This window comes from Fusarium subglutinans, assembly GCF_013396075.1.
Source record: "Fusarium subglutinans strain NRRL 66333 chromosome Unknown NRRL66333_c0000102, whole genome shotgun sequence".
NCBI lineage: Eukaryota > Fungi > Ascomycota > Sordariomycetes > Hypocreales > Nectriaceae > Fusarium > Fusarium subglutinans.
Window position 1 is genome coordinate 105,282 of NW_023502165.1, and position 26,268 is coordinate 131,549.

The 26,268-nt window shown below is 49.4% G+C and overlaps 12 protein-coding genes across 12 annotated transcripts; 8 read left to right on the forward strand and 4 right to left on the reverse strand.

The window, feature by feature from the left end:
• Nucleotides 1-127: 127 nt before the first annotated feature.
• FSUBG_7859 (uncharacterized protein) lies at nucleotides 128-1,433 on the forward strand (the record flags this gene model as incomplete). The annotated part of the gene is made up of 2 exons (XM_036686206.1): nucleotides 128-938; nucleotides 991-1,433. The coding sequence occupies 2 exons, from the start codon at nucleotides 128-130 to the stop codon at nucleotides 1,431-1,433; spliced, it is 1,254 nt and encodes a 417-aa protein (XP_036536649.1).
• A 172-nt stretch (nucleotides 1,434-1,605) lies between these two features.
• Nucleotides 1,606-2,815, reverse strand: FSUBG_7860 (BDH1-stereospecific (2R 3R)-2 3-butanediol dehydrogenase; the record flags this gene model as incomplete). Its single annotated transcript, XM_036686208.1, has 4 exons — nucleotides 1,606-1,912; nucleotides 1,960-2,602; nucleotides 2,649-2,682; nucleotides 2,732-2,815. The coding sequence occupies 4 exons, from the start codon at nucleotides 2,813-2,815 to the stop codon at nucleotides 1,606-1,608; spliced, it is 1,068 nt and encodes a 355-aa protein (XP_036536650.1).
• A 1,665-nt stretch (nucleotides 2,816-4,480) lies between these two features.
• On the forward strand, nucleotides 4,481-5,482 carry FSUBG_7861 (3-oxoacyl-reductase; the record flags this gene model as incomplete). The annotated part of the gene is made up of 5 exons (XM_036686209.1): nucleotides 4,481-4,526; nucleotides 4,580-4,813; nucleotides 4,869-5,087; nucleotides 5,147-5,205; nucleotides 5,255-5,482. 5 exons carry the CDS (start codon nucleotides 4,481-4,483, stop codon nucleotides 5,480-5,482), a joined length of 786 nt encoding a protein of 261 aa, XP_036536651.1.
• Nucleotides 5,483-6,151: 669 nt separating this feature from the next.
• Nucleotides 6,152-6,826, forward strand: FSUBG_7862 (glutathione S-transferase II; the record flags this gene model as incomplete). Its single annotated transcript, XM_036686210.1, has 1 exon — nucleotides 6,152-6,826. One exon carries the CDS (start codon nucleotides 6,152-6,154, stop codon nucleotides 6,824-6,826), a length of 675 nt encoding a protein of 224 aa, XP_036536652.1.
• A 1,385-nt stretch (nucleotides 6,827-8,211) lies between these two features.
• On the forward strand, nucleotides 8,212-9,513 carry FSUBG_7863 (uncharacterized protein; the record flags this gene model as incomplete). The annotated part of the gene is made up of 6 exons (XM_036686211.1): nucleotides 8,212-8,232; nucleotides 8,284-8,511; nucleotides 8,569-8,771; nucleotides 8,825-8,913; nucleotides 8,964-9,128; nucleotides 9,182-9,513. The coding sequence occupies 6 exons, from the start codon at nucleotides 8,212-8,214 to the stop codon at nucleotides 9,511-9,513; spliced, it is 1,038 nt and encodes a 345-aa protein (XP_036536653.1).
• A 455-nt stretch (nucleotides 9,514-9,968) lies between these two features.
• FSUBG_7864 (neutral amino acid permease) lies at nucleotides 9,969-11,514 on the reverse strand (the record flags this gene model as incomplete). The annotated part of the gene is made up of 4 exons (XM_036686212.1): nucleotides 9,969-10,758; nucleotides 10,807-11,050; nucleotides 11,091-11,288; nucleotides 11,337-11,514. 4 exons carry the CDS (start codon nucleotides 11,512-11,514, stop codon nucleotides 9,969-9,971), a joined length of 1,410 nt encoding a protein of 469 aa, XP_036536654.1.
• Nucleotides 11,515-12,104: 590 nt separating this feature from the next.
• FSUBG_7865 (polysaccharide deacetylase family) lies at nucleotides 12,105-13,243 on the forward strand (the record flags this gene model as incomplete). Its single annotated transcript, XM_036686213.1, has 5 exons — nucleotides 12,105-12,363; nucleotides 12,418-12,589; nucleotides 12,650-12,745; nucleotides 12,866-13,066; nucleotides 13,114-13,243. 5 exons carry the CDS (start codon nucleotides 12,105-12,107, stop codon nucleotides 13,241-13,243), a joined length of 858 nt encoding a protein of 285 aa, XP_036536655.1.
• A 60-nt stretch (nucleotides 13,244-13,303) lies between these two features.
• FSUBG_7866 (regulatory amdA) lies at nucleotides 13,304-16,039 on the reverse strand (the record flags this gene model as incomplete). Its single annotated transcript, XM_036686214.1, has 4 exons — nucleotides 13,304-15,054; nucleotides 15,104-15,358; nucleotides 15,413-15,693; nucleotides 15,840-16,039. The coding sequence occupies 4 exons, from the start codon at nucleotides 16,037-16,039 to the stop codon at nucleotides 13,304-13,306; spliced, it is 2,487 nt and encodes an 828-aa protein (XP_036536656.1).
• Nucleotides 16,040-16,371: 332 nt separating this feature from the next.
• On the reverse strand, nucleotides 16,372-18,081 carry FSUBG_7867 (amidase; the record flags this gene model as incomplete). Its single annotated transcript, XM_036686215.1, has 2 exons — nucleotides 16,372-17,992; nucleotides 18,053-18,081. 2 exons carry the CDS (start codon nucleotides 18,079-18,081, stop codon nucleotides 16,372-16,374), a joined length of 1,650 nt encoding a protein of 549 aa, XP_036536657.1.
• Nucleotides 18,082-18,601: 520 nt separating this feature from the next.
• FSUBG_7868 (alcohol dehydrogenase) lies at nucleotides 18,602-19,750 on the forward strand (the record flags this gene model as incomplete). Its single annotated transcript, XM_036686216.1, has 2 exons — nucleotides 18,602-18,655; nucleotides 18,710-19,750. The coding sequence occupies 2 exons, from the start codon at nucleotides 18,602-18,604 to the stop codon at nucleotides 19,748-19,750; spliced, it is 1,095 nt and encodes a 364-aa protein (XP_036536658.1).
• Nucleotides 19,751-22,991: 3,241 nt separating this feature from the next.
• Nucleotides 22,992-24,412, forward strand: FSUBG_7869 (uncharacterized protein; the record flags this gene model as incomplete). The annotated part of the gene is made up of 6 exons (XM_036686217.1): nucleotides 22,992-23,029; nucleotides 23,084-23,268; nucleotides 23,324-23,789; nucleotides 23,842-23,926; nucleotides 23,978-24,183; nucleotides 24,238-24,412. The coding sequence occupies 6 exons, from the start codon at nucleotides 22,992-22,994 to the stop codon at nucleotides 24,410-24,412; spliced, it is 1,155 nt and encodes a 384-aa protein (XP_036536659.1).
• Nucleotides 24,413-24,454: 42 nt separating this feature from the next.
• On the forward strand, nucleotides 24,455-25,858 carry FSUBG_7870 (uncharacterized protein; the record flags this gene model as incomplete). The annotated part of the gene is made up of 4 exons (XM_036686219.1): nucleotides 24,455-24,829; nucleotides 24,888-25,352; nucleotides 25,408-25,603; nucleotides 25,656-25,858. 4 exons carry the CDS (start codon nucleotides 24,455-24,457, stop codon nucleotides 25,856-25,858), a joined length of 1,239 nt encoding a protein of 412 aa, XP_036536660.1.
• Between the last annotated feature and the right edge of the window lie 410 nt (nucleotides 25,859-26,268).

Sequence of the window (26,268 nt, forward strand, 5' to 3'; positions counted from 1 at the left end):
ACACTTTAAAAGCGCGGAATGTGCCCTTCAATGAGAGTGAACAGACTCTGTTCGAGAATGGTACATTGCCACATTCCAGCTGTGCCACGTATCACAATCACATCATCCCTGCTTGTCTCACATCAAAATGGCCATGCCGTCCTCTGCGACGTCGATACTCGAGCTACTTACGCACCCCAACCCATCCGTCAGCCATCAAATACCCAAGAGCAAGACAAACTCCCGAAGTCTTCTCTATTACTGTCCTAAACAACTAAAGAGATGGCAAGAACTGGAAGACGTTAATATTTTAAAAGATGTCTTTGGCGGAGTTTTGCTGAAAGAGGCCTGTCGCAGAGGCCGAACCCTTGACCCATACCCAAGACTTCACTCACAGGCCGACTGCATCATACGTAATGAGGATGATACCAGAGATCTAATCCATAAGTGGAACAAGTCAGTTGTTACTGCCGCCCTTGATCCAATTCAGGATCTTTTCCATCCGGTTATCTGGAGCAAAGGCGATCCCCCATCAAGCAAAGAGGTATACCCCTCCCCTCCCCGACAGGACGAAAAGAAGCGCCATCAGCCCTTACGCAAACGGTCTCCAAAGGCAACAAATAAGAGACTACAATCGTTATCGAGACTTCAACCAGATTCCGGGTCTATTGCATCAAGGCCGGTCTCGTCTAAAGCTGACGGCATAACCATCTCTACTTTCCAGGAGAGGTTTCCAAAGGAGTACAAGATCTCCACCAAATGGAAGAGTGAGCGTGTTTTCAGAGGCGGTCTTCTTGATGATTCTGGGGGCTTCATTAGGGGAAAGACAAATGATAATTCTGCTTGGCCTATCAGGCAGGCTTACACATATTGCATTCAGCATATGTGCCGATATGGATGCATCTTAACGGCCGAGGAAGCTTTCATATTTCGCATCATGCCACGAGAGGACAAGTCCAGTAAGTCTTGCCCAATCTATGGCTTCAATCTTTCAATGACTGACTAGGTTAGGCAAGAATCCTCAAAATGCTAATTTGCTAAGAAACGAGCTCATCAACAACGGGCTTATGGAATACGTCTCCATTCCCTGGGAGAACTGCAGCCAAGGTCAGAGACGGTCCCTCGACGTTTGGACCGTCAACCTAGCACTGTGGTTTATGCACGTCTTAGCCGGAAATAATTTTGAAGTCGAGTGGAGCTATGTTGATCTGACGGCTGAGACTTTGGTTGCTTCTCAGCTGGTGGACGCTGGTGTTCAGCCAGAAGCTGCTGGCACGGTGGACTCTAATGATGGACAGCATGGAGGGAGCGAAGACGACAATGGATCCACTACTTCGGAGGAGTCGGAGGTGACTGAAATTTTGAACTCGTCTACTGCAAAGCGAAAGCGGGACTCTGATGACAGTGACTTTGAGGGCATTCATCTTTCATTTAGCAAGCGTCAATTCGTATAGTTAGGGGCATTGATTATTGGTGAATCTTCGGGTTATCATGGAAGGACACAGGACATGTATTGAGTAACATTGGACGTGCAAAGGCTATGACTGAAAACAATACTCGAGATCTCTCAACAACAACCTCATCGAACTCCACAAACTCCTTCTTAGGTATGGCACTCGTTGTTGATCATTTATCGTTGATGTCCACCAGAATCTTAACTTGGTTGTCCTTATCCGTGATCAACGCGTTAATACCATCCTCGACAATGTTCTCCATCTTGATCTTCCTGGTAATCATCTGGCTAGGCTTAATTGCACCCGAAGCGAGGTTATCGATAACCGCTTGGAAGTCTTCCCGTTGGTATCCCAAGACAGATTTGTAGGCACTCTCCTTGAAGGTCAGCCAATTAGGGTTAAAAGGGATCTCCTTCTCCCAGATTGCAATGTTTACAACCGTGCCTCTTGTTCTCACAACTTCGAAAGCACCTTTGACACTATTCACTGTTAGTATGTTCACAGAGCCTAGTATAAAAAAGCTCACCTCGCCGGTACACCGGCGCAATCGAAAACAACATCAGCACCTAAACCACCAGTCAAGCCCAGAGCGATCTCTTTGAGGTCCTCCTTGATCGGGTTCACAACCTTGGTTGCACCAAACTGCCTCGCAAACTCCTGTCTTGAGGCGGCGACTTCAGAGACAATTATCTCACTAACGCCCTTGGCCTTCAAGCACAAAATCATGGCCAGACCGATAGGCCCACCACCCAAAATGGCAACCTTGGACTTTTCATTGATCTCCGGTGCTGCAGACATGGCATGCCACGCTACAGAAAGTGGCTCGACAAGTGCTCCAATCTCGAGGGGTAGATCCTTTGGCAGGGCAAAGACGTGCGTCGCGTTCACACAAACTGACTCAGAGAGACCGCCGCCGCCACCCGAGAGACCGAGGAAGCCACCAGTATGGCAGACGTTCTCGGCGCTGGTGTGGCATGCTGCGCAGTGTCCGCAGAAGAGGGTTGGCTGGACTGCGCAGGGTTGACCTACTTCGAAGCCGGTTACGCCGGGGCCAACTTCGGAAATGACTCCTGAGAATTCATGGCCTAGCGTCACGGGAATACTTTCTGAAGTGAGAGGGTGAGGCTTGGTTGGGCAGAAGTTGGGTCCTCCGAGATATTCGTGTAGATCTGGTACCTGTCAGCATTTGGCTGGGTGTTGAACTGCGATCCTTACCTGTGCCGCAGATTCCAACAAATTTAGGAGCAACCTGTCTCTATTAGCGTTTAATTCTGAGTAGCATAATGAGAGATACTCACTTTAACTTGTCCTGGCTGCACTGAAGGCTCAGGGACCTGCTCGACACGAATGTCCTTGATACCGTAATACCTGGCAGCTCTCATGGTGGCGTAGAAAGACCGATTTATGTTCCTGGATACAGGCACACGGAATTGTTGATTAAGAAGTTTTGTAAATGTAGCAGTCGGTAGTCTCATAATCTTGGAATTTCTCTTTTCCTTTCGTCAAGAGACAGCGATCAGCAGCCTCTTTATATAACTCCCAGGTTCAAGCTCACGTACGATCAGGTCAGTTCACTGCCCCACCATCCGACATGGGGGATCCGCATCACGAGTTCCGCAATGCAGCCGCAAGCGCAAAATCTCATTTTCCATGCATCAAAATACTTGGTTTTAATTCGTGTTTTTTGCTTAATGTAACGGTCTAGAGACTTCAAATGCGGGGGAAAGGGATGATCTCACTTGTTTCGTATTCATTTGACCCTTTCCCCGGATCCAAGAGAGTCTGAATCTGGTCAAGCGGGGCCTGAGCCGATTCGAATTGTCGGAGCCGATCGTGCGCTAACTTGTCAATGTTGAAGGACGAAGACGGCAGATTGTGGATGCGAAGCGGATGGAAATGCCATGTTTTTTATGCGCTCTCTCTCTCTCTCTTGAGGGTGATTGCCTTGTCAAGAAAGGACAGCGCAGTATTTGTCTCCTAACTCTCTGACCTTTCTCATGCCAACGCGTCCCGTTGATCAGCAGGCCAAGCTTCTCATATCTCTACGAAATACGCGTCGCGTATCCGGAAATACAGAACAAGGATATCAGAGACGATAGATTCAACTTGCGGCTCTTTCTAGAAATGGGTTTCCGCAAGAAAGCCGATCTCGCAAGCAAAAATGGGGGCATGGCTCGTTTCCGCCTCACTATGTCTTGGCTACGGTGGAGTCTCCTGTCAAATTGTAGGTATGACTGTGCAGTGGTGTGACACGGGACCCATCGATATCTCGTTACCGAGCTGTCAGATAACGGCCTTAGACAAGCGATTGACGTCAGGATATGATCTTCCGATGAGGCTGATCTTGTCACTCGCCTACGCATCTCGAAGTTTCCTCGTAAATACTGGGAAGCAAGTTTGAGTGTTAGTTGAGATTGCAAAACGAGGCACTTTCGCTATCATTTGTCAACGGACTATCTTCTAGATGGGTGCTGCATAAGAATTATCAATATAAGAGTTATGTATATAATATTCGTTGATCAAAGTCTTGTTGAACCCAATGAAAATGCATTATCAAGGTACGTGTAAAAGTTCTGAGCTGTGGCACATCTTCTATTGTTTACCAATCAACATCTAACCTATCAAATGAGTATAATTCTTCCGAGGATGAATTTACAAAGAAAGATTTAAGGGACCAACGAATTAACAGATACGAATGGGGTTCATCAGCTGGTAATTGATATAAAGAGCGTTGAAGCAGAACATGCCATGACAATGCCCCTACCCTGCACGGGGATGGCTGATGGGTCTTGGAAGGCGACTCCAACTCACTCCATCTGTTGGAGTAACTCACTCCACTCCAAAGATAAGATAATCGCGATAACGATAACGTTGGAGCTTAGTGCCCCATGTCTGGTATCCATCTCGGTCGGTCGACGGTCGGTGCCTCTGCTACTGTAACAGTGAGATAAGAACTATGCCGGTATCGCCACCTAAAGAGTCCCCTCAATCTATTTTGCTGCCATTCTAAGTTGACAGTAACAATTTCTCATAATTAGCTGGAAACTATGTCGATCTTCAATGGCGTCGCGCTCGTGACTGGGGCTGCCTCAGGTAAGAACCCTGTCATTTCGCCCGCTTCTACTATTCTACTAACAGCTTACAAGGTATCGGCCGGGAGACAGCTCTATCCTTTGCACGAGAAGGATGTAAAAGGATTGTTATAGTTGACCGTGATGCCGACAAACTCGGTGACACAGAAGTAACCATTAAAGAAACCTTCCAGGATGTCCAGGTCCTGGCCGTGCCAACAGATATCTCCAAAGAGGAGGACATTGAGAAGCTTTACAGTGAAACTATTAAAGCATTCGACAGAGTAGACTATGTTGTCAATGGAGCAGGTAAGAACTGTGTTTCTACTGAAGAGTGGCTTGCCAACGACTGATCATATCATAGGCGTATTGAGTAACAATAAGAGGTCTCATGAGTCTTCTCTTGAGGAATTCGATATGATCAACAATGTCAACTACCGTGGATGTTGGCTATCATCTCGCGCTGCCATCAGGTGTATGCTCAAGCAGGACCCTCTACCGACTCATGACGGAAGACCTGGAGTTCGAGGAAGCATCGTCAACATCGCCTCACAACTGGGGGTAGTCGGGCGCCCAGCAGCACGTAAGTGTCGACATATAAACCTCAAATCTGAATCCAAGACTAACCATTGCCAACTCTAGCGGCCTATTGCGGGAGCAAAGCAGCCGTGATTAGCATGACAAGATGCGATGCTATAGATGTATGTATCTCGTTAGTACCTGGATTACTGACATGACTGACTTGCGTAGTACTCCAAGGATCTCATCCGCGTCAATGCTGTTTGTCCTGGTCTTATCGATACAGCCATGACCCGGCCTCAAGCTGATGTCTTGAGTCCTGCCATCAACATCGCTCCAATGGGTCGTATGGGTAGCCCACAGGAAGTGGCTGATTGCATATTGTTTCTTGCTAGTAGTAAAGCAAGCTTTGTTCAAGGAGCTGCAATGATGGTTGACGGTGGTTATGTCATTAATTAGTTGTAGCATCGCTGATAGAGTCCTCTTCTGATGGGCTGTCCAACGTCTAATGATAGAGCGCAATAAGGAAGACTTCTCTCAACCAATCAGAAATCGTCCGGGCGAATGGTTTAGTGGTATAATACTCCCTTAGCATGATTCATTAGAATAATCTGGGAGTGGTCCAGGGTTCGATTCCCTGTTCGTCCAACTTCGGTGGTTTGATTCCACCTGTACCATCTTTTTGTCCTTTTGTCACTCCGGTCCGACCAGCCTTTCAGGGCAGTTCATGTTGGACTTCGTAACAGTTGGGAGTTACTGGATGTTATATGAAAGAATGGATTCGTAACTGAAAGTAGATACCTTATATATTGGCCTCCAACTCCATTTTGGCCGTAGTGACCCCATTCATCTCCACTGCCTATGTCATGATGTTGCGGTCCACCAATCATCGTTGCCAATTCTTCGTCGGCATTGACAAGATGGGTCAGGATAGCACCAGTGAAACCTCATAACGTAGTTTGAGACGTGATTTCAAATCATCTCCACCGGCAGTAGCTTCTAGACTTTGTGTTTCCTTTAACAAGTATAAGTTTGGACGCAGCTCCCTGCCAATCAGCCATATCCAGTTTACTCGACTCAAGCAAGGAATCACCACTTCCCGAATCCCAAAACAACCGAGCATTGAACATGTCCTCTATCAAGCCCCTCATCCTCCACGCTCATACCACCGGCCCCAACCCCTTCAAGGTGGCCATCCTTCTTGAGGCTCTCAACATCCCATACACCGTCAAGCTCTGGCAGTTTGGCGATGCACCCAATGGTGTCAAAGGCGAACGCTTCCTCAAGATCAACCCCAATGGCCGCGTTCCCGCTTTGGAAGATCCTAACACCAATGTCACTAGCTGGGAAAGTTTGGCCTGCATGAACTACATTCTCCGCATTTATGATTCCGAGAACAAGTTCGGCGCACGTCAGGAAGCAGGCGAGCAAGGACGAGCTGACGTCGACGCGTGGACCAGCTTCCTTGTTAGTACTCTGGGACCATTCCTTGGTCAGTGTAATTGGTTCCGACATTATAACAATGTCAAGAATGAGAATGCGTATGAGAGATATCAAGCCCAGGCATACCGATGCTTTGGAGTTTTGGAGAAGCAGCTGAAGAAACACGACGGAGACTGGATCTTGGCCGGGGATAGGCCAAATGTTGTCGACTTTCACTTTGAACCTTGGATGAGACAGTATGAGTATGCTGGATTGAGTCTGAATGATTATCCCAAGGTGAAGGCTTGGTTGGATCGTGTTCAGGCGTTGCCCGAGGTGAAGCGAGCGTATGAGAAGGTCAAGGCTGGGGAGGAGGTCTAAACCCACAAAGAAGCATAAAGTAATACCAATGCATTTAGATTATTCGAAATGAAGACTCAATCATCGCTATCTCTGGGAAAACCTAAGTCACGAATTGTTGAGACATCGAAGACAGTCGTCCTGGAGTAGCGGATATGCTGGAAATTGCTTCATGGTGCCGTTCCTGGGAAACGAGAGCACCAATAATAGACTGCGCTGGAAGAAAAAGCTTGGTTTATACATACAAATTTACAAGGGGGATGCCACCTGTTGTCTCGCGACGACCGCGTATATGGATTCATTCTCCCCGTCCTCCAAATTTATCCATAAGCAAATTGAAACATTCAGCCACATGTCTCAGCCGCAAATTGCCCTTCTGATAGACGCTTTCAATTAGTAGAGCCGCGATATTGACCTTCCTGATGTTGATCTAAGCCATTTATTGCCTCGAGTCATTCACCTGGAGCTTTTGCCCCTGGCGCTCCAATTTTTTCGGTAGCGCAAGTTTATGGTTGCGTGTGCGTCCGTCAGCCACTGGAACATGTTGCCTGTCTCAGAAGGTGGTTGGCGTTGGTTGGTGCTTCTAGCTGAAAAGAGATGATGGCTTGGAATAGGGGGCATGGGGGCTTCTCAAACAGATCGCTAACCACTTTGAGATTACGGCGTCTTTGAATTGATTTGCCCGCTTCATATGTACTGTACGTAGACAAAGAGGAGGCAAAGTCACGTCCGGATTTGCAGAGGAAGTACAATAGGCATGTAGGTATGCGCTGATCAATGTCGTCTCGTACTGTTCTTTCAGCCAGTTATGTAAACTAGCTTAAGCGCGCGACACTTGCAGTTCTTCTCACCACGAACTGCACATATAGTACTGTTTCAAAAATCCATGCTTAATTATTTCCCTGGCATTGGCGCCAAGTCGATCCGTCAGGATCAGCAAGCGGGCCGACATCGACGGTCCCACTCGAAATAATGTTTGCTGTGTTACATATCGATGTGTTGTACAACTTACGAACATACTCCTCAAAGCTCTTGTCAAGATCACAGGCACCAATTACCAGCTTTACCATCAATTTTGTACAATGCTTTGACAGGTATGCAGCCGAGGTCTATTTCAGAGGAGCAACTTACTTTGTTGTCGAATGCTGTAACCGGAACACTCCGAGCATGTGCCAAAGACGCCAAAGCACCGCTCAGACATGTACAACCCCATTGAGAATAGTGCAATGGTCTAGCTGAGCTGAGCTCTAAACTCTAAAGTCTAGTGGTTGGTTTCATTGAAAGCTAAATGCGCTGCCATCCGCCAACGGAATTTTCCTTCTTCAGTTACCCCCCATGTCCCCTTGCTGTCGCATTTCTGTTTGGCGGTAGTTAGAACCAAGGCGGTGGCCGCCAGCCAAGCATCAATGAATATCAACACTTCTATCGTATGTTCATTGAATATGTACACATTCTTGGTACTAACTGAACTTGCGTAGGCTATACAAGCAGTGCTGCTTGTTTTGGCATTAGTTGTCCTTATTCTACGATCCTGGGCGCATTACCTTCTCAAGCAGAGCCTACTCAATCTGTCCGATATTTTCGCATGGCTAGGATGGGTCTTCAGCTTGGGGTGGTTCATTTGCTCGACCCTTGCGCTCCAACTTCTCATCGACAACCCTGCAATCGGATCCGAGCTCGTGGTCAATAATGTTGAGTACTTGAAAGTATGCCGACACAGCTGCTGCAAACGGGGAACTACAGTGCTGATTAACTATATCTAGACCGTATTAGTGGCCGAATACTTCTTCGACACGGGGATCTTCTTCCCCAAGATATCTATTGTTCTCTTCTACTGGACATTAATTCCCAGGGTTCTGGAAACCTTGAGAAGAGTATTATTCGGAATCTCTGTTTATCTCGGTTGCGCTCTGCTCGCGTCGGTGCTCACAAATACTCTCATATGTCTGCCTTTCTACGATAACTGGTACGCTTGACGACATGATTTGCGAATGTTTTGAACTGACAGACTTTAAACAGGTCCATCGAAAATCAACTCAAGTCAGCTTGGAATTCGTATCCTGCTTTCTGCATTCAGTGGGCTCTCAACTTTTCCACGGACTTGCTGAGTAAGTCCCGGAGGTCATTCAGCCTTTTCGCTTGTCTAATGTGGTCTCAGTATTCGTCTACCCGTTCTTCCTACTGAAGCACTTGAAATTACGCAAGGAACAGAAGATTGGTCTTATTGGTGTCTTTTCCTTGGGAACCATTACATTGCTGGTCAGCCTTTCACGATTCATCGCATACAACGTTACCAACTTTGAGCTCGAGGATGAATCCGGCAGTACGTTTTATCACTGGCTCCCCTTTTGAATGCATAACTGACCTAGTGGATAGACACCTTAACTCTCGCCGAAATGAGTACCGCCGTCATCGTCGTTTGTCTCCCAGGCCTTCGAACCTTCATAATACGATCGAAGAAGTCTACAAATCGTTCGTCTTCACACCAGCTCAGTGGCTATGGCAACCACACAAGGATCGGAGTGGGACAGACATCCAAGACCGGCGCACACAAAGGACAGGCGCCACCGTCCTCTTATGCAAAATGGGGCGTGAGAGATGATGAGATCGAGTTGGTGACTCACATACGCGTTTCCCACGAACTGGTGAATCCAGACGCTTGCAGTGCGAGCGAACAGAGTGCGACGAGCCGCAATTTGGGATTATGATCTTTACAATAGAGTTTGGCGTTGGAGGAACTAGACACATGATTTATGAATTAAGAGATATTGGGAGCATATTTTCGTGCTATGACGCTGGAGGTTTCATATATGCTGACAGTTAGGTATTGGATAGACGAACAGCGTATGATATATTGGATGGAAGATAGGCTTCAATGATTAGCTCAGAAGTCAGACTTTTACCAAGAGTGACACTCCAATGACGATTATGAGGGACCTACCGCCTCGAGACCAATACTATCGGGCGCATCTGGGGCCTTAACAAACATTGGATCGGATCATATCCAGCGGTTTGTCCCGTGCCCTTCATTCGCCCTGTGTATTTCCAAGGCGAATCATCGCTCTCTATATTCTAATATGGACATGATCCTAAATGTAAAAGAGGGACAACGGTGTGAATAGGCTCGAATTTCTACTCTATACTAGATTTGAGTGGTAGGAATCTACCTATCATTGTTCTCGCAACTGAAAGCTCCACCAATAAGTCCCTGTGAATAAGCATCGATGATGTTTTGAATGACACCATAGGTTCCACCAATAGTCAAGAAAACGGACAACGCAATCATTAACCAGTTCAGATAGTAAACAACAACCTGCCACATCTTTCCCTTTCGGTAGTGCTGGTGGTCATAGATCCAGAGATATCCAGGCAAACCAAGTGCAAGAGGCGAAAACGTGAGACTTCCAGCGAGAGCCAGGAGGTAGTTGAAGATAGGAATTCCAGAAGCGAGGAGGAATGAAACAGCCGACATAGCAGTCGTGCAACTAAGCCAAACTGCCCAGTGAACCACGGTGTTCTTCTGGAAGTGCTCTGAGTGTCGAAGGAGACGAACAAAGAGGTATTTGGCTGCGACGTGGACATACAGACAGGCACTAACAAGGAGCCCAGTGAGGCCAATACCATAGGCGACCTTCTTGATAGTTGGGCCTGCACTTCCCAGAGATGGCGAAGCAACCCATTGACCGCAGTACTTGTAGACGACAAGCGAGAAAGTGAGGTATGAAGCAGTGACGATACCCATGCAGAGGTAGACGGCCTTGTTGTAGTCTCGAGGTCGGCGCATCTCAGAGATGACTGGCAGGAAGGCTGAAGTTCCAGCACCACTGCAGAAGATCGTAGAGACTGATGTGATGGCCGCGACAAAAGTGGGATGCCCAATGACGTGGTAGCCAAACTCATAATCTCCAGTTTGAGGAGCGGCAGCTGGTCGATCGAGGGTTGTAACGCCGACACTAAGGAATGTCAGAAGTGAAAAGGAATAAGGGATGCGAGAGGCTTACACGACGATGAAAACAGCGACGTAGACTGTCAAGAAACCAGCCCAAGTGAGCCAAGCAATGTTCTCAAACTTACGAACACTTGCAAGGATCAGAACTGCGATTGTCGCCACCAACATGAACCAATTGGTACAAATAGCATGGTTGCTAAGAACGTTGAGCGCCACCGAAGTACCGAAGATACCTGACGCACCAACAATGGCGTATGTAACGAGGAACAGAACTCCAACGACCTCTGATATCACGGCTATTAGTCTTTGTCTATATGCCCAGTCAGGTTTTCTTACCTTTTAACCAAGTACCGCCAACTACATTTGCCATGTCAGCGATGCTGTGACAGCCAGCGTGTCTGTTTCGGAAGTTTCCTTGGACAATAGCGCAGTAGGTGTTGAGACCTTGCCACCCAAGAACGTTGATCGCACCAGGGAGAGCACCGAGGACGAACATGGCACTTGGGATTGTGAGGACGCCAGTTGCGAAAATCACTTGAAGAGTTAGCTTAGGCTCTTCAGACAGACACTGCAAAGACTTACCCTTGAGAAAGATGACAGAGGCCTGAATCCACCCAACAGTGCGGAAGTCAACCTTGCCAGGAATTTTCTGGAAGACCTCTCCATCATCAACACCCTCCTGTCTTCCAAGCTCGATGCTTCCATTACTGAGCATGCCACCAGACTGCTTCTCGCCTTTCTCTCCTTCAGAAGAACTCATATTGGTCGAGATGGTGTTTATAGAATATGATGAAGAAACAAGATGAATGATGCAGGACTCAAAACGGTGGGATCGACCTGTCTATTATCACTTGTCGATCAACACCGGCAGTCCTCGCCAAGATCAACTTTATCAAGAACCCGGCAATATCTCCTTGGTGAATGCTTCATCAAAAGTCCAATGATAAGGTCTGGGGTAAGAAAACAGCCCCTGTAAAACTCTGGGGAAGATCCTGACTCGTAGAGTGATAAGAGAGTTGGAGCATAGCGTTGGAGTTGGAGACTAGTGCGGGATTAGTTCTGGGGTGAATGATACCCCATGATAGGGTAGTGGGTTGATAAGCGTCATTAGCGTCATTACCCCTCTTAGTTATCGGTATTGGTGTAATCTTTGGGTTGGAGACGCGGAGGGACTGCCGCATGCGTGATTCTTCAGGGTCTCGATTCTAGAAACTTGACGTATTTCTAGCCAGAGCTATCTGGGCCACTTGACTTCCTAGAGATTGTTCGCATCATTATTGCATTGCATATCGTGTTCCAGTTCTCAATTGATCCCCACTCCTTTCCACTATCACCAAAGCCAACGCCATCATGCCTAAGCGTATCCTGTGCTCGTATGGAGTCGATGTTGATGCCGTCGCTGGCTGGCTTGGCTCATATGGAGGGGAAGACTCACCCAGCGATATCTCCCGTGGCCTGTTTGCTGGAACACATGGAACTCGCCGGATGCTAAAGTTGTTCGACAAGTACAACATCAAGGCGACATGGTTTATTCCCGGCCACAGTCTCGAGACTTTCCCCGAAGAATGCGCCATGGTCCGTGATGCCGGGCATGAAATAGGGCTTCATGGTTTGTGATATGACCATCTCACATTGACCCCTGCAACTAACGACGATCCTATAGGCTACTCTCATGAGAACCCTTCCGACATGACACTAGAGCAACAACGTGATGTCTTGGAAAAGACTCATAAGATGCTCACAGAGTTCTGCGGCAAACCTCCTCGCGGAAGTGTCGCCCCTTGGTGGGAGACCAGTAAGGAGGGCGTCGATCTGATGCTGAGCTATGGCATTGAGTATGATCACTCAATGTCTCATGATGATTGCCATATGTACTGGCTACGAACTAATGATAGCTGGACCAAGATCGATTATAAGCAAAAGGCTGAGACTTGGATGAAACCATTAGTGAAGGGCCAAGATACAGGACTTGTTGAGATTCCAGCCAACTGGTATCTAGATGAGGTAAGTTTCGGCGGTCATTGATCCAAGACCCAAGCGCTAACATTCATCACAGTATGTCAACCCCGTTTGCCACAATGCTGCTGAGAATCATCCTGACATTACGACAGCCTTCCCCCCATGATGTTCATCAAAGACGCCCCCAACAGCCACGGCTGGGTCAACTCACGCGATGTTGAAGATCTGTGGCGAGACCACTTTGACTACTTCTACCGCGAATACGCCGACGATCCCGATGAGATCTGTGTGTTCCCTCTCACAGTTCATCCAGACGTTTCTGGCCGGCCGCATGCTCTGCTAATGCACGAGAGGTAGACGACAACGTTCTTCAGGTGAAATCCAAGCTGACAATAGACAGGTTGATAGAGTACATCAACAAGCACGAAGGTGTTGAATGGGTAACGATGGAACAGATGTGTGATGAGTTCAAGAAGAAGAACAAGCCACCAAAGGGAGCTGTTATGCCAAAGGCTCAAGATCAAAAGTAGGGTATTATTGGTAGTCATAAATGAAGCGTTTTCAGAGCCATATGCTGCCATGTGAGGTCTTCAACCGATGGTCTTGTGAATAAGTATTTCTCGATACTTTTCCAGCCCAACACCGATGATGTTTATAAAAGGCCATTGTGTATTACTCTTGAAGAAATGTGCCCATATCTTCAAAACTGCCAGGCATAAGTTACTTGGATCTCGAAAGTCGAGAAGGGCAGGATTATCCGTGTCAACGCCTTGATCAAAATCGACGACCGTGTATGCCTCCTCGACGATGCATCTCACCCAGTGCAAGATCCTGTCTTCGCTATCTGGAATAGCTGTTAGCGTCACAAGTCGGAAAATCAGATCAAAAGCAGACTTGCCATTTAGTGGATGCTCGGCAATCGTTTCCCCAAGTTTCGACAGCCATTTGCCCAACAAAACTGCGCAGTCCAGGCCAGATAGGGAGTGCCTCACACTCCAAAAGAAGGCTTGGCTTCTTGCAACACGGTCAACACCCAAGCGGACCGGGATGCCGATCATGTGCGCTGAGTAGAGGAGTGCAGCGATCACGCCGTCACTTCGCTCGATATCAGGGCTGCTTGCGATGGAATTGGCGATACGTTGGGGATCCCGTGTCTCGAGTTGTCTGTATGGACCCAGGTGCAGGTATATGCGCACGTATGCCAGTGACAGAAGAGAACTGGAAGTGAAGGGGATCGGTCCGTTCTCGTTGTTGGGGTCGAGGGTTGACTCTGGTGCTTGTTGCCAACACGAAGTCCACGACCGCAAGCCTCGTTCGAGTTTCTCAACCTCTTCACTCGGAAGAACAGCCGAGCTGCTGGTGACAGGAAGACTTAGATCTCGCACGATGTGTATTCTCTGAAGTAGTCCATGGAGCAGGACATAATTACCCAAAGGCGTAGGAATCGGCAATAGTGGTGCTGTATCATTCTTGTTCTTAAGAAGTAATGATAGCGCTTCTCGGAAGAACAACTGTGGCTCTTGAATTTCTTTTGTTGCAGCGCGCCATGACGCCGGTGTCGGAGCTTTCCACTCCTTCGTGGAGCAAGGTAACCGAAGACCGATCTCGTTACTACGGAGCGTTGGGTACACATTGTATGCGATGCTGTGTGTATGAAGGAATGAGAAGCCTATCAGCTTGGAGCGCCTGTTTGACTCTTGCCTGATCCACGTCTTCCATTCGTGCCACAATGAGTTGCCGTCGCTTGGTTGATCTGATGGTGTTGGCGACGCTGGCTCATCGACATCCTCGAGACCGGAGTTTCGCAAGATCTGTGTAAGAATTCCCTGCAGCACGAAGGATTCCTGGACCATTGGTGCTTTTGGCTCCCAAGTCGCAAAGCCCATGAGAGTGATCAAGGCTCTGATGGTCTCAACTGCCGAATCAGCCTCCGCATCGCCACGCCGGCTATTTTGTGAAGCGACATGTGGTATGGGAAGCGTTGACAGGCCAAATGAGTCTGAATCCTTCCTCAGCCTTTCCATCAACAGCGCTTTCCCGGCGAAGAACAACCTCTCCGAGGCTCTCGACTCGAAACAGTACTGCGCTCCGATGGCGGCGATGCCAAAGATCAGCTCTGGCGAATGGTCGTTGATCTGCCATGTCGGGATGTGGATGAAGGGCATATGTGTATGAAAGCCGCCGAAGAAAGAGGTCACATATCGTGTGAGAGCGTGTCTCGATGGGACACAAAACGCTGGGTCCAGGAGATGCGAGTAGTCCAGGGTGGAGGCTTTGAGCTTCGATCTTTGCTCTTCGGTGACTTTGAACGGTCGTGTTTCGGGATCAATGGCCCTTGGATCTATAGGTATGAGCGATCAAGTTGATCAAGGTCAGAAGCCAAGACTTACTGTCTGTGTCGGAGACGTAATTGGATATTCGATTGCCCGTAGGTGCTGATGGAAGCCAAGAGCTGAACGGTGTTCCAGCTCGGGTTGGAGCCCCTTGTCGAGGTGAGGTCTCTTCATTATTGCCTTGCGTCAGGGCGGGATCAATGGATTCCTCATGCCTGTCAGGGTCGCCGAAGAAAGGGCTCCACTCGGCAGAGAGTCCAACACCGTCAAGGAAACTGGTGAACTCGCGGAAGTGGGTGTCAAAGTCGACGCCTTTTCTGAGTTAGCTACGTTTGTCGAGAAAGAGATGGGACTGAGAGTACTGACCGCTGTCAAGCATCTGTGGTGACAGAAAGTTGGGGACGAATTGACCATCTTCGGCACTTGGTTGGTGTTGCACTTGTTCACTCACTGTCTGAGGAACAGCAACTGGAAGTTGCATGGACTGTTGTGTTCTTGCACAGAACCATGGATCAACACTTAGGCCTGAGAGTGACACAGCTGCAGCCAAGTCTGGATCACCGATGTTGTCATTGCCCTGCTGTACTACAGTCACATTCCCTTGCGCAAGCTCAGGCGAAGGTACATCGCCCTCATGCTCGGCTAGCCTTTGATGACGCTTGAGCAAGTCACGTCTCGCGAACGACGCCCCGCAATGGCACAGAAACGGCTTCTCTTTGGTATCTACTCATCCACCGCCGCATTAGCCAGCTATCCTATTTTCAACCAGATAGCGAGACTCACGTGTTCTGACGTGCCTCTCAAGATGCTCCGTTCTCTTGAAGGTGCGCCCGCAATGTGGACACATGCGTAGATTGACTCCAGCTCCATTGTAACCCACTCTTTGTCGCTTGTTTGGAGTCTCGTATGTGCCGTCGCTGTCACCCATTCTGCAGCAGTGACTCCAAGAGTTGGAGAGGAGTTGGGATGGAGGAGGCGAATGGGGTAGTGCATCGTTTATCATGGAGACGTGGGTGGGGCAGGCTTGGAGTAGCGTCTGATAGCGTTATCTTTGGCGTGTCATCGCGGGGAGATAATCAACTAACAGAATAGGGCTGGCAAGACGTAGTATCGCGTTAGTTACATATCATGCTGGAACAGGGCCAACTTGATCGAGATGGGTAGAGAAAATTACAAAGGGATATTAGCAGCTTGAGAACAAGATGAGAAGACATTTTGAAGATGCATGTAAGATCCCGTAATTGTATTCAGCTGAAGCGTTCAACGACCAGGTAATCTGTATAGCAATAAAATAATGTTCCTTTTACAGGCGCCAAACACGGGCTCTACAGATGTGAAGATTCTCTGACGCGTCGGACCTCATTCAGGACATCCTCCGTCTCTTCAACCGTAGACTTCCCCTCCTGCTCCCAGTCAAAACTACTCTCCAACGTTTTCGCAACGATCAGAACCTTCTTCTCTTGCCAAAGGCCACCAACGATCTGTAACCCAACCGGCAACAAAACACTCTCATCATCAACAGCCTTTGACCAACCAACGGGAAGCGACAGAGCGGGGTTACCTGTCACGTTGAAGATGGCAGTGTTGTTCGTCATCCCGATGCTCGGCTCGAATGACTTGAGCACAGACTCTCGTGAGCCGTGACGCGGTGCGACGAAGGGCGTTGTTGGCATGATGATGACGTCGTATTCTTTGAACTTTGCTTCGTATGCATCGCGTATTTGGCGGCCGATGTTGACCGTCTTTGCGTAGAGGCCGGGGAAATTGCGTGAGAGATAGATGCCGTTGATGACGGTATTCTTGGTGGATGGGAAGAGCTTCTCGAATTCAGAAGATGTCCAAGGAAGACGGGCTTGCTCGAACTCGGTCAGGTAGAGACCTCGACGACCGTTGGCTTGGCCCAGAATGCCAGCCGAGCCAGATATGCGTTGCTGAATGGTCCATATTGAAGGACCTTCTTTATGAAGAGGAATCGAGACTTCTTCGACAGTAGCGCCGAGAGATTTGAGCCTATTGATGGTGTTGAAGAAAGTCTTCTTGACTCCCGGCTGTACAAGATCATTGTCGTAACCTTCTTTCAGAACGCCAATTCGAAGACCCTTCACTGATGCACTGGCCAATGCGTCCAAGTAGTTGAATGTTCCAGGTGAAGGTGCGCCAAGTGATCGGTCGTCAACCCCATCGTAGCCCGCAATGACATCCAAGCAAGCAGCAACTTCATCAACTGTCCTCGCGAGTGGTCCGGCATGGTCATCAATCTGATCGCCACTAGTGATACCCGTATATGGGACAAGTCCATGCGTTGGCTTGAAACCAACACAACCGCATAGCGAGGCTGGTACACGGATGCTGCCTCCTTGATCTGTACCGATAGCAATGTCGGCGAGACCGCCCGTGACAAGAGCCGCGCCACCAGAGGTACTGCCGCCGGCAGAATACCCTGCTTTGTGTGGGTTGTCGATTGTGCCCTGCGCACTTGTGAAAGAGGATGTTGAGTTGCAGAAGTTTTCACACGTCGCTGTTCCCGTAATCACAGCGCCCGCCTCGAGAACTCTCGTGACAACAGTCGCATCAGTCGACGGCGTCCAAGCAGGAAATGCATCGCTTCCAAAGAACTGCGGCACACCAGCTACAGCGATACAGTCTTTCAGACAAACAGACTTCCCTGCCAGAGCTGAGCGCGAGCACTTGTCGCCTTCGATGATGAAACGGTGCGCCCAGGCATGACCGTAGCTTTGCTCGTGTTCTTCGGGAAGGTGGATGTTTTGACGGGGAAATCTCTCGATATCCGGGACGGGCTGATAGTCGGGAAGATTGGAGACGCGTTCTGCGCAGTCGTGAACGGCTGCGAGGAGGAGTTGGTATTCTGATGACTCTTCGGGACGAATGGTGAGGTTGAGGGGGTCAAGAAGGGTCTCGACGTCGCCTGCCTGAACAGGGTTTCCACTGGAACAGAATGTCAGTATCTTGTTTTGAATTGTGAGTTCAGCTTAGAGGATAACGTACGGTAGAATCTCTTTGAAGAAAACAGACATGGTTGCGGTGTCGATCGAGGGGGAAGGGCGTGAGGGAGGTGTCGAAACGTACTAGCCAAGACAATCACAGTCTAGGGACAAACTTATCCGTTTATCAACGTAGATAAAGCAATGCCATCATTCCATTTCTAAAGACATGATTGTTAATCTCAATCCGTTTCGTGGTCCACTCAAGCTGTTGGGGTACCTTGACAATGGCTGGAGAATTACCCCAAGATCCCTGTTGGGGTACTCCAACACCATGACATGGCGGGTATTGATGGGACAGAGGCCCTCGGGGAGCAAGAGAACATCTTACCTTGATATGGGGTGGCAAAATAAACTCTGTAAAAGGTATCCTAAACTTAGATTAAGTTACCTAAGTCTTTTTGTCTCTTAGGATCTAGTTCCCGAGTTTTCTTTCCTCCCTTAGAGCGCAGTCCGGGAGATAACGCAGCAATCGGCTGTGCAGGTAGACGGTCTTCACGCCGTTTTTTGAGTGAAACCGAGAGCTTTTGTAAAACAGGGAGAAGTGATTGCAATGGCGTCCAACGAAGCTTTACCATCTCAGATGAGAGCGGCCTACATCGCAGAGGTGAGCATGACCACGAAGAGTTAGTCGGAATGAACAAGGTCTAACAATTCCCAGTATAACAAACCGTATGCCTTGGGAGAGCGTCCATTACCCTCCATCGGAGACACAGCCATTCTCGTGCGGGTTCATGCCGCTGGATTCTGCCACTCAGACCTGCAGGCTCTACAGGGAGAGTTCGAGAACCCAGCGCCAATTGGCCTGATCCCATCTCATGAGATAGCCGGCGTTGTGGCGAAACTTGGAAACAAGTATGAGGGAGACCTCAAAGTGAACGATCGTGTTGGCGTCCTCAACTTCAAGCATGCCTGCGGCTCATGTGTAGGATGTCGCTTGACACAAAGAAGAGGCGAGGACCTTGATCCCAGGTTCTGCGATAACCGGGAAACAGCTGGCTTCTTGCACGATGGAGGGTTTGCGGAGTACGCGTCTGCGGATCCGGAGACGACCGTGAAGCTGCCGGATTCGATCTCGTTTGAGCAAGCTGCGCCGCTCACTTGTGCGGGAGCAACAGTATGGGGAAGTCTTGAGGGCGCGACGACGGGCTTGGCAAAAGGAGAGACGGTAGCGATCGTGGGTATCGGTGGACTTGGACATCTTGGTGTGCAGTTCGCAAAGGCGCTCGGGTTCAAGGTCATCGCGGTGGATAGCAGAGAAGCTGGTCGACAGTTAGCATCCGACGTGGAGAACCCAGCGCTAAAGCCTGACCTTGTTGTCGACTCTTCCGACACCACAGCTGCATCAAAAGCGATCTATGAGTTCACAAACGGTGAAGGTGTCGCTGCCGCTGGTGTATGCACACCGTCGTTGGAAGCGAATCGGTGGGCGCTCAACATTCTCAGGATCAAGGGGACTTTGGGGATACTAGGCCTTCCTCAGAGTTCGTGGCAGTTTGACGCGGCGCCTATTGTGTTTCGGGAGTTGACGATAAAGGGGAGTTACGTGGCGGGGAGAGCGGCGACGGAGAGGATGATGAAGGTCGTGGAGGAGGCGGGCGTGAGGTCGCATTTGACTGTGTTACCGTTCGAGCAGATTCCGGGCATTGTTGAGATTTATGAGGATGCGACGTTCAAGGGACGGATTGTTGTACAGATATGAGTAACGAAGAAACATGTTTGCTGTAATTACTTTTTCCAACGACTCAGCCGAAACTCCGCTGGAGACAAAGCTTGTGTGGAAGGCGAGTCTTGGTGGGTGGAGGAGATGAGGATGATTTGTATTGCTCCACAGGTTCCTTTCTAGCGACACTCGGCAGTCAATCGCACACAGGAATTCATCTACAGAGGTCACAGTGATACTTCCCCTTTCTCCTTCTTGGTGCGCCCGCCCAAAATCCGTTATACCTTGTAAACAAACGTCACGCTTACTTATTTCTTTGACATCACGTAGGCATTCATGTGCAGGAACAGACTCATTCATTGACTCATTATTGTGAGCTAGAAGTGTTATTTGCAGTTGAGGCCTGTGGCTGAGAGTTTATAGTCAACACACCCTTCATGTACTCAGTTGCCTGGTCCTTCATCTCGTCAATTTCACTATAGACAGCCTGGGAGTAGACATGAATGGCTCCCAGGCTGCCCTCCACGAAACTGCACGCTCCGGCATGACAGCGTACTGGGGATGCCTGTGTTTACGCAGTCCGGACTCCGCCCTCGACATAGCCTTTCTGCTCGTCCAAAGTCAACCCCCCTCCCCCTCTCTGCTGCAGTAGTTCAGGCGTTCCTATGTGCCGAATGGCATTCTCCTTGTCTTACCCTCATCCGTTTAAAGTCATAGCCCTCTTTCACTCGTGCCTCCTCAGACCTTTCGTGACCCCGACCATGTGAAACTCACAAAGTCGTTGGTATCGTAGGTAGGTCGGTGTTGGTTGAGAAATGTTGTTTTGAGTTGATAGACCTGACAGCTGATGCTTACATCGCGCACCTCACTCGGACGCTCACGCTTTCGGCGCGGGTCAAACCGCCCGAAGCCGTTCGGGGTTGCGAACCCAGCATCTCCCTCCTGTTGTTGGAAGCAACAGGAGGGGTTTCAAACTCCGGGCCCGGGGTGATATCAGATGGGCTCTGTGGATGACTGGCCGCTGGCTGTGTCTATTCATGTACGTTAGCAGGTCTTATTAATGTGGAAGAATTGTTAATACTGACTGGTAGTGGCTGGTCTGAGCAGGCTCTGTACAGAGTCCCAAAGGGGAACCCATATTATCCAAGTCGCTCTTGATAGCAAACAAGAATGAATACCGAGTGCGGTGGATGCCGCTGAGACCCTTCGTCGTTCAGTTGCATCATCCAGGTCTTCACCCACCGCAACACGGACGAAGTATCGGGACTGTTTCCAACGGCGCTTGTCCGTTTTCATCCACAACTCGTTGTGCTTTTTCCATCCAGGGACAAAATCAGGAATTGGCACTCCAAAAGGTATCCATTTGCGGGGATATTTGAAGATGCATGGGCATTGACGAGCGTGGAGCACAGCAGAGATGTTCAGAAGTTATCATGATGTGAGTCCACATTTGGCATGGTTCAGTATTGGGACATCTGATAATGGGTCGCAAGATAACACCCTTGAAGGGCAGAGGATATCGGGAAGAGATGGAAGAGGAGAGGGGATCTTGGAGAGTAATGGGTTGACAACTGGCTTCTGTTTGGAAGGCAGTCAGCTTGAGGCTTCTCCATTCCCTGGATCAGTCGACATACCGAAGATTACTCAACTCCTCAAGGAGAGCGAGATCCGGCGCTTGCCCTTGAGATAAGCGGTCGAGAGCCCGCATGCACTCGAGCGAGTGATGACGCGTGATGGAGAGGGGGGATAATGATGATGAGTGCACAGCGAACTGCTGGCTTGGTGGAGTGAACAGACGATAAGAAATGAAGAGGGGGAGGTTCCGATCGATGATCAAGAGATGAGAAGGAGTTTGGTGCGGGGAAGAAGGCAGTGTACCGAGCGGTTAGGGCTTTCCCTGGAAGAAAAACAAGCTGGAAGGCTGCCAGTGGCAGAGGGAGGGCAATGGGCAGGAAGTTGCAGACAGCACCATGCCCCTTTTGGATGAGGGCTCAGGAGTTGGCCGGTCAGCCTTGGTTTCCAGGCATCTTGATTCAGCACGCTCCGAGAAAGGAGATGCATACCTGTCATAGGAGTTATAGGGGGCATTGCTCTAGCAGAGCGTCAAAGAACTGGCTACCAGCACAGCCATGAGACTCTAGGCAAGCTAAAGCAACTGGCCATAAGCCCACAACGAGGTACACTCTACGACACAGCCCAAGGTTGCGCACGGGGCTGCAGTCGAGTGTAAGGACAGAAAGTTAACTTGGAATACGCATAAAGAGAGCCGAATGCGATGTTCACACCCAGATGCTGACGATCTCCCAAACTCCAATCGGTGAAGCCCCCCTGCTTGTTCACCACCTTCGCACCATGTTGACAGATCGAAACGACGACAAGCACTGAGATTCGACCCTTTCCCCAGATAGCATCAAGATAAATAAACGCAGAAGGATACTCACGGCATTCTTCTTCAGCCAATTGCACGAAGTGTACGTTGAACAAGAGAAGGCTAGCAACAATTTCGTTACCCCCCTTCTTGACCCTTCATCCACCCTGATACACCGAGAGACACGAGTCCGTTGCTCGGTCTCAAACTTCCCCGTTGAGATCTCTGCGACCGGCCACCTCGATTGTCAAGTCAAGTCATGGAAGACCGCCAACCCGCGCGTTGCGTGTGAATTATGGGCATGGAGAGAACTCCGTGTTGCTGCAGCAAGATACTGGCAGAATTCTGCCCAAGCTGCAACATGACACGCAACACCAGCCACTGAAAGAATCAGGCACATTATAGTTAATTCTTGACGATAGAGCTTGTATCTTGGATTGTAGTGCCTAGCAACGCGTGCTCTCAAGGAGAGAAATTGCACTCACTCACTGAGCCGGCGGACTTATCCAATATGCCTGACACCTACACCTGAATATTGCTGTGTGTATTGACAAACTCGCATTATACGTCATGTTCATTCTGCTATCAAAGACGATGTATTAATGGCAGTGTCCGTCGAAAGTCTGTGTATTGTCATTGGAACAGTATCCTCAAATTGAATGGACCATGATTCAGTCGACTACAAAGAAGTGACCCATAGTTTTGTATTTCAGACCCATAACTGCTGTCACTCTCTACCTGTGGGGCAGTGCCAACCACAGCTTATTCCACTGTTATTGTTTACCTACACAGACCACTGCCAGGTGATAGGTCCCAAGTCTTTTTGTTCCTCCTTCAAGCTGTGGGCTTTTTTCTTCCTGCTCACCATCAGCAGTTCTTCCTTCAACAGCACAAACCGACATACTTGTCAAGATGTCGGAAGACTCAAACATGAAGCCCTGCGCCCTGCTGTTCGTCGCCTCCCTCTACTCTCATACAGGAGTTCGATGCTAACATCTCTTTAGTTTCGGTGACGCTGGCACCATGATCGCTGCCACTCCCAGCCTTGGCCTTCGTACCAAAATCAAGACTGAGGTCGGAACGGTCGTTCCACCAAGTGCAGATCCATATTTCGGATTTCACCTGACTGTGCGTCGTGATCGCAGACAACTCCTCAGCGAAGGTGAGGGGAAGGGCGTATGTTTTGCATGTAAGGGAGACACCTGAGGAACCACTGATACAGCACATCTGACACTTGACTCTAGACGACCCCTCCCTCGACAAGCTTGTCTTGGCAGACTATCGCATCACGGTCAAGTTCCCCCGCGGCGGTGTCTCCTGTGACTATCTCCCAGTTCCTGAAGCCGTCCAGGCCAAATTTCCTACGGTCCAAAATTGGCAAGGGTTTACCTACCTGGTCGTACGCCTTCAATCTCCCTGGATTGTGATTCAAGGTTATCAGCAGGAGTATTATAACTCCACCGACCCCAAGCTTGAGCAGTGGGTTCAACATGATAAAGAAATCAACGATGTCTCGCTTCTGGATGTGCTTCACCAACACAATTTCTACTTCGTTGTGGATATGGATATCGGCTCGTGCAGAGAGGTCATGAGAGACGAGGGCCTTCCTCCCAGATTCACGTATGGCTACCCCAAGCAGCCAACTAACGCTGAGGAGATGGAGGACCTCATCGACGAGAACCAAGGTGGCCCATTTGCGCCTTGCTACGCGTGAGTATATCCGTTTCACATCGAGCACCGCTTGTGCTGATAACCATGGTAGTTTCGATAGCGACGAGGCCAAGGTGACCGCCATAAACCAGAGCGTGGTCCAGGACACGCTTTGGGTGCACCGGGAGGCTGAGATTGTATGTATTACTGCGTATGGTGGATATGAACAGGGGCTCACACAACGATAGATTGCCGAAGAATGCTTTCAAGCATACTTCATCGCACCTCCTGGAAGGGTTCCTGAAGGCAGCGGCCTTTACCTTGTGGTGTCGGTACCTAAGGAATGGAGAGAACGTCACGAGCTCGCGTGGCGACGTTTGATCATGAGTAACCCTCTACTCAAAGTAGAGATCCATGATATTATTGGTCCCGAAGACTCTGAGCCAGCGCTATGGTAAGTTAAATGATGAAAGTATGTGAAACACAAATTGACGACCTCGCTTAATAGGGTAGGCAAGATCCTGGAGCGGAGTGATTCCTTTCCTGAACTTGACTCACATCTGATTGGAGACAACGAGGTGGTCCTACGAGTTCGCGCCGCTGCCGATTCCAAGGTTCGCATCTACAACTATAACGACCGCGAGACCGCCAACGAAGCTCTTGCACGAGGAGCACAGAACTAGAACTTTGTGTCCTTAGTATTTGATTCGGGGATAGAAGAGGTCATGAGAAAGGTCAAAGGCATGCGAGCGTTCAGGCCCAATGCTCCGCCAACGAACCCCAGGGCTTGGGGCGTAGCCCTGGACGCCGCAGGTGACATCCTTGCGCCGCATCTGCTTGGTGGAGACCAAATGGAAACGATGACTGATGTTCTTTTCAAGATGAGAACACACCGTGCCATACTTCGTGGTACGGGCTTCTATGAAGCGTTCAGAACGATGCAAGACCGGAGGATGGGCTGGCTGCCTGGGCTGTGTTATACCTGGCACAATGATTACTACCTCATACAGTGCATTCTTGAAGAAGCGAAGGACATTGACCGGAATCGCTTCCGGGAGTATATGAGGCATCGTGCGCTCAACATTGGTATCGTCATCGGCGTGAGTTCTTCACTTCTAGTAACGTCCACTGCAGGTTGATACTAATGAATCTCCTTAGGAACCGAGATCCGGAAAGACCAGGATGGGAGCTGCTGCTGCTCTCTGCATGGCGGCCAAACTCGGGCAAATCTTGTGTTCTGGTCCATCGCATGCGGCGATTGACCTCTTTGCCAGTCGCCTAGACACCAGAAGCCATGCTGTAGCGGCGCGGTACAATACTATCCTACCCGCGGGCCACCCTGGTAGACGCCGCCATCATCTGGTGATACGCATGTACGCTCAGGGCGATGAACTGTTGGCGATCAAACAACTTTTGAACAACCCCCAGGCTGTTGACTGGGCGCAGAACATGGGTGAGTTCTATCCAGGAACCCACTGGAAGTTGCACCTCTCTTTGGCCTACTGGACCTTGGCTATCTTACGGTCGAGTGCTGTACCAGCCCTCGACGCCAATTGCAAGCCAGGCCTACGCGCTGTGCAAAATTACCTCGACAACCAAGCAGATGTCTTACCACTCCGCCAGGTAAAGTCCCATTACTCTTAATGAAGCAAGGTTGAGATCGTACTAACAGAGCCAGGTCGCGCGTGGAGCCATCAGCTGGGCTCAATACACAGCCACGCCGAATACCATTCCGATCATTGAGAAAGTTATGGCCATGGTCATGCGAGAGGCCGACTTCCTCTGCGTCCATCCAACAGATGCTGAGATCTCGCCGGTTCCCAGTTGGAGAAGTCATTTTGCCCGAGGTCTCGTAGTTGATGACGCGGGCCGCAGTGAGTAAAGTGCACCATACAAGATGCCGAGATAGCTAACCAGCGTGCAAAGTGAATCGAGCCGACTTTTACGGTCTCTGGGGGAACACACTCCTTCCCGTCTTTCTCGTTGGTGATCCCGATGAGAAGCCTGTGGTTCTCACGACCGACGAGACCGACAGTGACGGCAATCTGTACAATCGATTTGCGGCAGATGGTGCCGTTTCGCCACTGAAATATCTCATGGCAACTGGCATCCCCGTCTTCCGTTTGTAGGAGTGTACGCGGTGCTACCTCAATGCTCGAGTGGTGGGCTTTGTGTTATAGTGGATAAATATGGGCAAGGTCTAGGATGTAGGAGGCAGGATTGTTGAGGTATGAAGACGCTGTTTGTCAACCACATGTATGATGTGAGGAACAGAGTCAGTCTATTCATACTGCTCGCACATTGTGGGCTTCTTTAGTTATTCAACTGAGCAAATACGAGTCCTGGTTGTCACGAATGCTTCCAACACAATTGCTGAACCATGTGAATGTAAATTAATGGAATTTCTGTATTCTAGATTTCTTCATAAATCTTGATCCAACCGTAAACCCGGGTCCAACCACCCTTCGTACATTTTCCAATCAATTCCCCAAGTTGAGTGTCGTCGAATAAGCCGCCATGCACAATGCGCTCATAGACC